Genomic DNA, 13172 nt, shown 5'->3' on the forward strand with positions numbered 1-13172 from the left:
GTGAAAGAAAAATAAGTCTAGGTTAAAAAAGGATAATCTTGAAAATAATGAAAGTAAGTGAGGGCATAAAGGGAAAAAAATTATCAAGTGGATTGCCCAAGCCACCCGGAATCCCAATACCTTCTATATCTTAGGAATCCAAATCAGCCACATTTTGGAATTGGATTCCAAAATTTGTGTGGGACCCACTAAATTTTGATTCCCCCAGATTTGGTAAACACCGGAGTATGCCGTAATCGGAATTCAATTCCGTTTCTTGATTCCGATTACCCTTACGTAAACGCGCTATAAGTGATAAATCGAGTTTGATTCCAAATGCTGCAGAACAGTCTCATTCCGATATGGAGTCTAAAATTTAGTCCAAGTCCGAGTACTCTAAAACCCAGTCCTAGTCCTAGTCTAGTTCTGATTGTATCCAATGTTTTATGTATGTTTTCTATATTCCTCTTCTACACGGATCCATCTTGTACCACCATAAATATTAATGATCAATTGGCTCGCTCAATTGTCGAGTTGAGATTATAAACTATATTCTACTATCTTTCATGGTATCCAGAGCCAGCATCTAACGAAAAATGTTCAAATTTTAAATTTTTTCTTCTTCTCTACAATTATGGTGTCTTCTTCATTTGTTGTCACTTATTCTGTCACAAACTTTCCCACGATCAAGCTTTGATCGCACAAACTACCCCCTATGGCGTGCCCAGTTTCTTCCCTTGCTGCGCGGCCACAATTTGTTGTCTTATGTTATTGGCGAATCTCCTTGCCCTGGTGTGTTTCTTCTTGATGACAACGGTAAAATCACTGACAACGGTTATGTCTCTTCTACATATCAAATGGCTGATCTCCTTACCAAGCGTTTATCTGTTGTCCGGTTTTCCTTCTTGCTGTCCAAAGTTCCCATACGTGGTCACACGGTCAGTTTGCGGGGGAGTGATAAACCAAGTATAATTCCAATTGCTGCAGAACAATCTCATTCCGATAGAAAGTCCAAAACTCAATCCAAGTCCGAGTACTCTAAAGCCCAGTCCTAGTCCTAGTCTAGTTTTGATTGTATCTTATGTTTTCTGTATGTTTTTTGTATTCCTCTTCTACACGGATTCATCTTGTACTACTATAAATATTAATGATCATTTGGCTCGCTCAATTATTGAATTGAGATTACAAACTATATTCTACTATCTTTCAATAAGTAGGTGGCCTTAGCACCACTGAAAAAACATAGAAACATGAATATCTTTTATCAGAATAAAGTTGGGAACTTACTAAGACATGAATTATCTTTTCTCATAAAGAAGTTGGGAACTTACTCAGAAATATTGCTTCCTGGAAATTTCCCATAGTCGGTTTTCCACTGTTTATGTGGAAAATACTTGTCCTTTCAGCTTTTCGTCTTGAACGAGTATTGGAAAGTGGACAGCTGTTGCATGTGGATTTTCTTGTTGCTTCTTTGAAGGAGATTTACATTGCATGGCAACATTATAGCGGTGTGGCTCAAATTTGTCACCACTTCGCGTTGTATTTTAATTTTATGGTATGACAATACGTAATAAATTGATTACGCGGCTATTTTGGCTTTCTCGTTTCATGTAATTCATTATTCTTTTCAACATATAACATTTTTAGTTGACTTTTTACTAGTTTTGTTACTTGATGGCTTGTGTCATGATGTTGATTAGAAACTAAAATTAAAAACTGAAAAAATAAATTTTGAAAGCTCAAGAAACTAATTTTTAGTTTTTATTTCTCTAAAAATTAAAAACTAAAAGTAGTTGTCAAACAAGTATTCTTTGAAAATGAAAAACCGAAAATAGATTCTTTTACTTCAGAATACCTTTTAAGTATTTTATTTGCTTCGGGAAAATTGTAAGCCTAAAGAAAATTGTCATTATGCATTATGTTAGTGAATCGTGCTGAGAACATATCAATCATATTTAATAGCTGGAGGCATTGGGCAGATTGATCACATACATATATCAAAAGGAGAACCTGACCTTGGAATGCTGGTGTGAAAAAACCTAGATTAGTGGGTGACATAAATATTTTCCTTTTTAGAAAGAAAAAAAAAACAAAGAATATGAATATCTATTCTGGTAAGAAAGTTGGAAACTTACTCAGTAGCTCTTTATTACAGTGGTAGAAAAATGTTAGAGCCTTGCATGTAGGCGTGAATTTAAATTTTGTCAGTGACTAATCCAACATTTAATATGTCATTTAGTTTAGTTTGATCAATTATTCATGATGAGGTTTTTATGTCCTTACTGAACTGTGATTTCACTTATCCCTTTATATATCTTGCAGTTATTGAATCGCAAACCCAAGGTGTTGGTACAACAATTGGAAACTAGAATTTTTTTTAGGAAAACTAATGAAAATGACATGAAAATTTTGAGTTTTAACGATAAAGACAAAACAAAGGGTAAAATGAATAGTATCATAATTGATTTTTTAGTGTAAACATATGATTTTTCGTTAAATTAAATAGTACCGGGAGCTTTTCGTTAAAATCTTTTTTATTTTTAGACTGTGCATATGTAATAGCAAGGTTCTAGATAAAAGAATAAGGGAACTTTGTTGGATAACATGTGAGCGGTAAATCCTTATGTTAATTTTGGGGCTAAAATTGTGCAATTGCCAAAATGGCCTTACGTGTTGAAAAATGGGAAAGCTGGGAAGTTGCAGTGAAGTCACAAGTCTTGCATCCAATCACTTTGGTGAGCAGGGAAAAGGTGAAGAAAGATACCACGTCCCAACGGGGAATCTTCTTGGAAATTTCTCAAAGTGATCAGTGTTCCACTTTTTTTTTTCGTTTGAAGACCAATGTCCCTTCACTTTGGAACGGGTATTGGAAATCAGAGTCAAGTCTTCCACTTTTTTGCGTGGAAAATACTTGTCTTTTCACTTTAGAAGTCCATGTGTTAGCTTGTTTTCTTCAGCTTTTCCTCTTCAACGAGTATTGAAAAGTAAACAGCTCTTGCATGGGATTTCTTTGTTGATTCTTTCAAGAAAATTTTAATTTTGTGAAGTGATAATATATTATAGGTTGATTACACCGTTATTTTGACATTCTCGTTTCATGTAATTCATTCATTCTTTCTCACATATAACTTTTTATGTTGAGAGATTAATTTGTGTGATGGTGTTGGGTAGAAATGTTGGCTGATGGAGCTGCTTGTTAGGTCCTTCCAACTTCTCTTTGGCTCGATACTAGATGCCAACGTTTAATTGCTGATGTTCTCACTTAATTAGTATTTGATTAAATGGTTTAGCTCATTCTTTTAGTAGTAAGTATTGTTTGAGAGGTGAAACTAATAAATTAATTCAGAAAAATTGGACAAAACAAACAATTCAAAGTGACACAAAGATTTATACTGATTTGGTATAAGTCTACATCCAGTACAGAGATGGTAAAGAAATTTTACGAATAACTAATGGAGATCACAAATAGAGTTTTAACTCTCAAACCCCAAATCCTAGACACACCCAATAATTCTCACTCAAAAAAAAAAAAAAAATGGGAGAGATGAAAATACATAATTTCGTCTCTTCCCAAAAGCCAAAAAATTAGCACCAATATCTTGAATGTGTAATTGCCCAAAACCTTTCTTTTTCTTTTTGCTAATAGGAACCAAAAGAAAAGCATCCAATGCCTTCTAATGCTGCTCCTTTTTTCTGCCCTTCTTTTTTAGGAACCGAAGGGCATAGGTTGCCTTTCTTTTTGGGGTGTGCTATCCACACACCCCAAATTACTTCTCACACACCCCTTGTTAATTTCTGTTCGTTGATCTTCTTCAATTCATCTGATCCGACGGTCGAAAATTAAAAAGGTGTGTGAGAAGTAAAATGGGGTGTGTGGATATCACATCCCTTCTTTTTCTCCATGGTGACGGGAAGTGGGAACCGAAAGAAAAAGCATCCAGTGCCTTATAAAACTGGCTCCTTGCCTTTAACATAGTCATCACGTGACTGAGACCATTTTTTTTTAAAGAAAATTAATGAAAAAGATTTGAAAGTTTTACATTTTAACGATAAGGACAAAATAAAAGGTAAAATGAATAGTACCAAAATTGCTTTTTTAGTGTAAAAATATAGTTTTTCGTTAAAGTGAACAATACCGTAGGCTTTTCGTTAAAACTCTTCTTTTTTTTTTATCCAAAAAAACATTGGCTTCAGTCAAAGTAAACGATCCAATCAGAAAGAGCCACAAAACCCAACAGTAAGCATTGGCTAGGAAGATTAATTGTTTGGAATTTTAACGGAGAGTATGAGATATTTAACATATTTTAACCGTTAAATAGTTCACCATAGATCATCATAAAATTTTAGTTCTTTTACTCCTATTTAGATAAGTAATCATAATACTAACGTTTCTTCGTCAAGGAAATAATTCACCCGACACTATCACCGACTGAACCGTGTGGTCCCTACCACCTTCACTACCAGTATAAGTACCCATCTCCCTCCATTTATTTCCTATCCTACCTCTCTAAATTTCTTATATTCCTACAACTTTGTTGCAAGAATTTTCAGTGTGATTTATTTGCTTCTTTTCTTGCCATTTGTCACTTCTCTCTACTTGTGTAAGTCTCTGTTGATCTTGTGTTTTGTTTGATAATTCTCTAAGTCCTTAATCTCTTTTGCTTAATATACATTTTCAATTACCAAACAAGATTTAAAGTTTTCATTTTCTTTTTCCTGCTCATTTTTGTTTACTCGTTCATTGAATACTTTTTTTTGTTTGCACAACTCATTTTTCAGTAATTGCATATGATTCAACAACTTAAACTAAGTTATCGAAGATTGTAAAATCAAATCGAATTGTTAAATATGTGTTGATACTGAGCCAAATATCTGACAGCAATGAATCTATGTAGTTACGAATAAAAATTGCATCTTGTAATTACCAAGCGAAGATTTAAAGTTTCAAATTATTTTCTTAAATTTTAAAACATTACTCTGTTCTAAAATTGGGGAGCGGCGGCACTGTAGCTTTCGCTAGAGTGCAATTTCATTTGATAATTTGAATTTATTTCCGCAATTGCCATTTTTCCTTGAAAAAAAAAATCGAGATTTCATTAAGACACTGGCTCTCATCTCCGCATCCAGGCTCCTCCTCCTTCCTCCTCCTCCGTTCGACAGCATCTCCTCCGCTCCTTCTCCTGGGTGTTTTTTTTTTCATCTCTATTTTTTCTCAGAACTCTAAGAAACTACCAACGAGAACGTCCTCTCACTGAAAAACCGCGAATCTGGTGTACATTCGAGAACGTCCTCTCCGTTTGACTTTTTATTTTTCTAATTTTTTAGGATTTTCCACTATCAGCCTTTTTCTCTCCTAATCTTAGGGGGAAAAAAAGTATTTCATTTTTTTCATTGTGTGGTTTGGAGGGTTTGATGGTTGAAATATGTTCCAGGAATCAGCTTCGGAACAAGCAATGAGCCTTCCAAGGTTAATTTTCTTTACTTTTTTTTATTATTTTTATTTTTTATCTTTTACCTAATCTTGCATAATTTGTTTTAAGGAGAATTTATGGAGCTTTCTGAGAGGTATTAACTATTTACTATTTACTATTCAGTAAAATTTCATAATGTAACTTGTGGAAATGCAGAGAGCAATGCAAGGGTTCACAGAAAAGATTGTGGGACTGATTAGTGATATATGTTAAATTTCTGATCCCCTAACTGTTTGTTTGTTTTTCATTTTTCTATTGATAGAGAAATATAATCAAGAAGGAAACATAGTCAAGAAATTCAAAAAACTAAGAAAAAGTCGGATCGGTATGTGTGCGTATTATATATTGTTTTCATAATGATTTGTGTTGAACTAATAATCAAATGGTTGTTGGATTTTGATTTCGCAAGAATGCTTTGAAAAGTTTTCTTTTGGGATTTGATGATTTCATTCCACGTGATTTTGCATTTCATCTGTAACATTCAATTGTTCATGTGTACACTGACTCTTAACTGCTTTGAATTTGGACATCCTATTGTGTCACTCAGTGGCATGATTTGTGACAAATTTATGTAAACTTTGGTGATTGGTTGCACATGTTTTTCCCCTTATATAAGTGCACTGGTGGTGATATTTTGAATGCAGGGAAAGTGGAGATGACAATTGTTATTTAGAGCAAGTGGAGATGATCTTCGGATAAGAAGAAAAACTTGCCCAGGTACTTCAACTTTCCATTCTAATAACTGGCATTTGATTTTTCTAAATGTTTTACGCATAGAGAGAGATGAATTATGTACTATGAGTATCAGATTTCGTTCCCTAGACTTTGGTTGTTTGAGGTTATGATTGTTTAAGTTTGAACGTTGATGAATTTCGATTGTGTTTTCAGTTATATAATACTAATACACTAAATGTATAAGGTCTGATCAGTTACAAACGAAACAAGTTTTTATTCCCAATTGCTTTCTTTATCATTTTTCCTTAATGGGTTATCGATTCCTGGCTTTTGAACTGTTTTTTGGCTATGGGTGCTCTGTATTTCTGAGCTTCAAGGCATAAAAATTTCTGAAATGCAGGAAAAAGGAAACAAATTGCCTCATCAGTGCTGCCAATTGTGGCTATTTAGAGGATAGTCTTTTACGGATAATGGGTTGCTTGAACATTTTTCTATACTCAATGTTTAATATAGCTACTTAATTAGGTGACATGTATAATATATCATTTTATCAGACTCACTATGCACACAATTTATTAATCGAAATAGTGATGCTATAAATTTAGACTCACAAGACTAACACACATTGACAAACTCTTAAGATACAGATTAGTCCAATATGCAATTGTAAAGCTCGCATCTATTACATAACTATGTCATCAAATGTCTGAGTATTGTTTGTCTAAATAGTTTTATTGAAAAAGAATCTGGACGTTATTTGAACTGTCCATTGTTATAAAAAGATTTGTATACATAAGTTTATAATTATCAAAAGATTGGCACTGTTCAACTACTCATTGGTCAAAAGATAGAGGTTCTATGAAAGTTTGATTTATATACTACTTACATCCATAATTATCACAAAGAAAGCACGTAAGCCTGATTTTTTTGTTCATTCAGTTACTGTTTGCAGTACCCGATTTACAGCAACTGTTTTTTTCCAATGGCATTGACTTGGAGCACCCAAAGAGCCTCTTCATCTTTTCTTTCAAATGATTTAGCTCCTGGATGGAAGTATGATGTGTTTTTGAGTTTCACGGGTGTAGACACCCGCAGGGGTTTTGTATCCCATTTATACCATGAATTGTGCAAGTGCCAAGGAATTACGACTTTCTATGACGATCGAGAGCTTGAAAGAGGAACAAGTATTTCTCCAGAGCTTCTAAGTGCAATCAAAGCATCGCATACAGCAATCGTTGTTCTCTCTCCAAAATATGCTCATTCCAAATGGTGCTTGGACGAACTCACAAACATTGTTCAATGCATGGAAGCGAGGAAATCAATTCTGCCGGTCTTTTATGAGACAAATCCATCTGACGTAGGCAATCAGAGGGCGTCTTTTGCCGAAGCCTTCACTGAGCATGAAGAAAAGTTCATTAGTACCGAAGACAAAAAGAAGGTGACCCAGTGGAGATCTGATTTGAAAAAAGTATCCAAAATTTCTGGGTGGCATTCGAAGAATTTTAAGTAAGCATGCGTATTTGAATGTTTCGTTGTTGTTCTTGCTTTGGTGCCCCTGTTTGGTTAACTTATTATACTATTCTTCCTTCCAGGTCTGAAAGACAGCTAATTGATGACATTGTCAATTGCGTGCGGAGGAAAGTGCAAGCTACATGCACGCTATTAGATTCCTCACAGAAGTTAGTCGGAACTGATTCTGCACTCGAGCAACTAAGTTTGCTGTTAGCTCATGACGCAAATGATGTTCGATTTATTGGGATAACTGGGATGGGTGGCGTAGGCAAGACTACTCTTGCTAAGCTAGTTTATGATAAAGTCTTCCATCATTTTGAAGTTCACTGCTTTCTTGAAAACGTTAGAGAGGTTTCTGTAACAGAGCGTACTCTAGTTCGTCTTCAAAAACAACTTCTTCTCCCAATCTTGAAAGAAAATATTGAAAACGTTAGTGACCAACAATGGGGAATCATTTACACGAAGAAATGCTTGTGCAACAAAAAGGTTCTTCTTGTACTTGATGATGTGGATCAAGTAAACCAGCTACAAGTACTAGCTGGAAAGAAAGATTGGTTTGGCATGGGAAGTAGAACTATCATTACAACTAGAAATGAACGTCTGCTGGTTGAGCATGACATAACATTGTGTCATAATGTCGAGGTGTTAAAAGGTGCCGAAGCACTTGAGCTGTTTAGCCTGCACGCCTTTAGAAAAGACCAACCTGAGGAAGAATTTTTGGAACTGTCTAAGTATTTCATTAATCATGCTGGAGGCCTTCCATTAGTTCTAAAAACTTTGGGGTCTTCTTTGTATGCGAGAGGTCAAGGTGCATGGAATAGTGTACGAGATAATCTAAGGAAAATTCCTATTCCAACAGTTTTTGATTCACTCAAAGTTAGTTATGATGGACTAGAAAGGACAGAGAAGAGAATTTTTCTCGATGTTGCGTGTCTGCACAAAGGGAAGCCCACGACGGAAGTATTGCGGATGCTAGACAATTCATTTGGAATTTCTAGTAGTAGTATGATAGATGTACTAATTGAGAGATTTCTCGTATACAATTACGAAAACATGATAGGGATGCATGATTTGATACAAGAAATGGCATGGACAATTGTTCGTGAAGAGTCTGAAGAGCCTGGTCTACGCAGTAGGTTGTGGCTTTCTGATGATATTTTTCATATACTCACGACCAATACGGTAAGAAGTTAAATTCCAAGTTTGAAAGAAGATATGATTTCTTTTGACACTATAGTAGACTTGATTGTCAAATTAATTTATCCTTTTTTCTTAATTGTTAGGGTTCGAGAGCAATTGAAGCTATATCATTACGGCCGCCCAAAGTAGAAGAGGTGCCCCAATGGAATTGTGAAGCCTTCTCTAAGATGCATGGACTGAGGTTTTTGGAATTCGATAATTTGATATTTTCTTCAGGCCCCAAATTTCTTCCATGTTCCTCGAGAATTATAAATTGGAGTTTCTATCCTTCCAAGTTTCTTCCTACCAGCTTTCGCCCGTACTTGCTTACTGAACTTAACATGCCTAATAGCAATCTTGTTCGGCTTTCGGAGGGAAAAATGGTAAGAGTAATATTAAATAAATCCCCAGTCATTACTCATTTTCTAATTTTGTCCAATGATATTTTAATACATTTTATTGTTTAAAAAAAATAATGTACATGTTAAAAACAAGAACATGTGACATTTTTTTATTGAACCAAAACAAAAAAATAGTCTTATGTACTCGCTAATGAGCAAGGTATAAAATATCGATGATATCGGAAATATCGGTAATCCAAAAACACGGAAATTTCAATGGAAATATCAGGATATTATCGATATCGATAAAAATTAAATAAAAATCACGAAAATTGTAAGAAAAACTTGGAAATTTTTATTGAAACTTTGAAGGATGTTTATTTAATCAATTATCTATTAGTTTATCACAAAAAATTGGAAGGAAATGCATTGCATGATAGATATAACTGATTTAAGTTGATTATATAGCGAGCTGGCAAACATTGTGAGTGTAGAAAATATGTAATAATTAATAAATGAAGTTTAAACACACCATAATCATTTATATATAATGAATTAGTACAATATTTTACACTTTATACATTGCATGGTAAGATAGATGAGTGACTTAGCAAGGTCTAAAATATCGATGATATCGGAAATATCGGTAGTCCAAAAAAATATCGGTAGTCCAAAAACATGGAAATTTCGATGGAAATATCGGGATATTATGGATATTTTAGACCATGCTAATGAGTACCTAATTATTCATTTACTTTTTATTTATTTATTGTTTTGAATAAATTTTAAGATTGTAGAAGCCAAATATATGACATGAACCTTACGGTGTTGAATAGGACTTGCCCAATTTGAAATATCTCAATCTTGCCTCCTCCAAGAAATTGATTAATACCCCAGATTTCAGTGGCTTTCCAAATCTTGAGACGTTGGATATTTGGAAATGTAAGAATTTAGTTGAGATTCACCCGTCCGTTGCATTCCTCAAAAGACTTAAAAGTTTGAATCTTAGGGGTTGTGAAAGCATTAAGAGCCTCCCAAGTGAGTTTGAAATGGATTCTCTTGAATATTTGTATCTTAGTGGCAGCTCAAATGTGAAAAAGATTCCAGAATTTGGGGAGCAAATGAAGAATGTGTCCGTGATTTACTTAGATGGGACTGCGATCGAGAAAATACCTTCATCAATTGCACATTTGGTTGGCCTTAATAGTTTGAGTATAAGTGATTGCAAAAATCTCTTGAACCTTCCAAGGGCTATTTGTAATTTGAAGTCTCTTACATATCTCAATGTGATGGGATGCTCAAAACTTGACAAACTCCCAGGAGACATGGATCACTTAAAGGATCTTAAATGTGGAAACACAATGGCAGAGCCGCTTGTGGGTATGAAAAATCTTAAAGATCTATTTTTTAAATGTGAACCAGATACTAAAGCAAGGGAGGGGTGGGGCCTTCTCCGCTTATTAGGACTTGGAAAGAGTCGTCCTCATCCTCCTTGTTGGGGTTTGGTGCTGTCTTCTCTAAATCGTTTATGCTCTTTGAGAATGTTATATCTAGAAGATTGTGAACTCTGTGAAGGAGATATCCCCGATGATATTGGCTGCTTGTCCTTTTTGGAAGAATTGTATCTCGACGGAAATAATTTCGTCAGTCTACCTGAAAGCATTAGACGCCTTTCTAAGCTCAAGTATCTTGGTTTGGGGCGGTGCAAAAGCCTTCAAGAATTGCCACCTCTTCCATCAAATAGCGAATTATACGTAACTCTACATGATTGTACATCCTTAAAAAGGTTGACAAATGCATCCAAGTTGAGCAGCAGATTCACCAATTTGTATGACTTTGACTTCCATTGCAAGAATTGCATTGCATTGGTTCAAGATGAAGGCTGGATTAATACAATACTCTCAAGGATTCCAAGATTTGTCGCTTATTATGAGGTACTCTCTCTCTCTCTCTCTCTCTCTCTCTCTCTCTCTCTCTCTCTCAAATAGTTCTTTTCTTACAGGTACGGTGTCCAGATCCCATCAAAGATGCCCCAAACCTTGTATTGTCTGGAAGTGAAATTCCAAAGTGGTTCAGTAACCAGAGTGTGGGAAATTCAGTAAATGTGAAGCTTCCACCACCATCATGTACCGACTGGCTGGGGATTGCCTTTTGTCTTGTTTTTCAAGATCCTAACCAAAACTTGGCCAATCCACCTACTGGTCATGTCATTAAGCTTTTAAATTGCAATTTGGGTATTCCAACAGGATCACTTCTGTCGGAACATCTTTGGGTATTTGATTTGCCTCGTAAATATTGTCATGAGGAACAATTTTTATTCAAAACTTACATTACAGATGTGAAAGTGCGAGAAATACAATGTGCAGACTTCAATAGTGTGAAGAAGTGTGGGGCTCGTTTGGTGTACAAGCAAGATTTGGAAGAGCTAAACCAAACATTGAAAATCCTGAAACGAACACATGAATATAGCGACGAGCAAGCTTCAAGTGGACCTGTAAGTGCTAGCTTCGACAACACAGAACAAATCCACAAAAGACATTGTTACTAGTCACCATCTTATAATAAATGCAGGCAAGTCCCCATCGATTTATCCCATCAGCTTTACTGTTTTTAAAGATATTTTTTGCTTTGCCATCTTAGTCAATGGATTCAATCTCACGAGTTATGAAGAACGAAGAAAAATCTGCATAATTTCTCATTGCAATAGTTTTTCATTTGTTGATTTCATTTCAGTCCCCTGTAAAGTCAGTTGCATCATAAACTTGGGAAGAATTGGCAAAAGCTGGAGTTGAAGCAGGACAAATACTATCCGAGCGCCGTGGGGTCGGCCTCCATGTTTCTTCCTGGTACAAGAATGAACCACGAGGTTCATTTTCTGAAACCGACACGCATGAATTCCTTGAACTGGTTGGAGAGGTCAATCTGAGCAACAAGAAGAGGCGTTGGAGGCCTAGTTGACAAGTATCCGACCAAAACCCAAACCATCTTGACGGCATATCTGCACTCAATCAAGCAGCAATCTCCCTCCCACTTTTCAAATCAATTCCTCTTAAAACAACATCAACACAGGCAACATACACAACCGTGTTCACATCAATACCAATGTGGTAACCATTGATGTCAGCAACCATAGGATCAAACCTGGTATTAAATTTCACAACAATGAACGATTCTTTTGACACCGAGGATGGCTCCGGTAGGCTCACATACCACCCTCTGGATGATCCCAGGGAATCGACATCATAATAAGAGATTACTGATTCGGATTTCTTCAATAAACTGTTTTCCCTGATCAAATTTCTAACTGAAATACAAAGAAAGACAATTCTGTTTGATTAATTTCCAACTGTCTTGTTCTTTGTATAAGTTTCCCATAAATGTAAAAGTTGAAGCATTCACAAAATAAAGATTCACACTTGTTGAGAAACCGAGTAAAGAAAAAAAAAACCCCAAATGGTAGGGTTTCGGGCTACATTATGCAACAAGAACTGAGAGAGTGAATCATACTATTCAGTGACGTCTTCGAGAACCATGTTGACGTAAACATTGAAACCCCTCAGAGTCCCCACGAGCTCCTAGTCACCCTTCATTATCACCCACATCTTCGACCCTATGCACCGGTTGATCAACTCTGCGTATTTTCCAGGAAAAAACCTCTAATTATCCGATTAATTTTCTCGAGAATATACGGGAAAGTAGAAAAAGGGGAAAAGAGTATGCGAACCTGATGGCAGTAGCTGCGACGGATTGTTGGCGGCCATTGGGACAGCTTTGGCGGCAACAACTTGACGCCAGGAGAGAAACACAGAGCAAAATCTAGTTTGCTCCCAAGACGCCAAAGAGAGGCAAGTTAGGGTAAGGTTGTAATTTGAAAATGATATGGAGGGTAATTTAGGCCTTTCAAAAGTTTAATTAAGCGCTAGATTGGTATTTCTGTGTATTTTTTAAAATTGCTTATGGTGTGCTGATGGAATAAATCTCTACTAATTAATGAAATCTTATTTGTCAACCAAAA

General features: G+C 35.6%; 1 protein-coding gene across 20 annotated transcripts; it reads left to right on the plus strand.

Annotated features, from left to right (window-relative positions):
- Positions 1-4471: 4471 nt before the first annotated feature.
- On the plus strand, positions 4472-13172 carry LOC103406408 (TMV resistance protein N-like). 20 transcript variants are annotated; one of them, XM_070805728.1, is made up of 11 exons: positions 4476-4580; positions 5412-5446; positions 5713-5775; positions 6095-6167; positions 7065-7631; positions 7718-8819; positions 8921-9199; positions 9994-11091; positions 11160-11429; positions 11524-11728; positions 11891-13172. In XM_070805728.1, exons 5-10 carry the CDS (start codon positions 7108-7110, stop codon positions 11536-11538), a joined length of 3288 nt encoding a protein of 1095 aa, XP_070661829.1. In that variant the 5' UTR covers positions 4476-4580; positions 5412-5446; positions 5713-5775; positions 6095-6167; positions 7065-7107; the 3' UTR covers positions 11539-11728; positions 11891-13172. The 20 variants fall into 20 exon arrangements, with proteins under 20 accessions (XP_070661831.1, XP_028964944.1, XP_070661835.1 ...); XM_070805729.1 differs by having other exon boundaries at positions 4485-4580; positions 7078-7631; XM_070805727.1 differs by lacking the exon at positions 5713-5775 and having other exon boundaries at positions 4474-4580.

Source organism: Malus domestica, chromosome 10 (assembly GCF_042453785.1).
Source record: "Malus domestica chromosome 10, GDT2T_hap1".
Classification (NCBI taxonomy): domain Eukaryota; kingdom Viridiplantae; phylum Streptophyta; class Magnoliopsida; order Rosales; family Rosaceae; genus Malus; species Malus domestica.

Coding starts and splice junctions, on each gene's coding strand:
- LOC103406408 (XM_029109111.2), top strand. CDS start 7,108: ATGGCATTGACTTGGAGCACCCAAAGAGCCTCTTCATCTTTTCTTTCA. Junction 8,820..8,920: donor ATATACTCACGACCAATACG/GTAAGAAGTTAA, acceptor CTTAATTGTTAG/GGTTCGAGAGCAATTGAAGC. Junction 11,092..11,159: donor GATTTGTCGCTTATTATGAG/GTACTCTCTCTC, acceptor CTTTTCTTACAG/GTACGGTGTCCAGATCCCAT.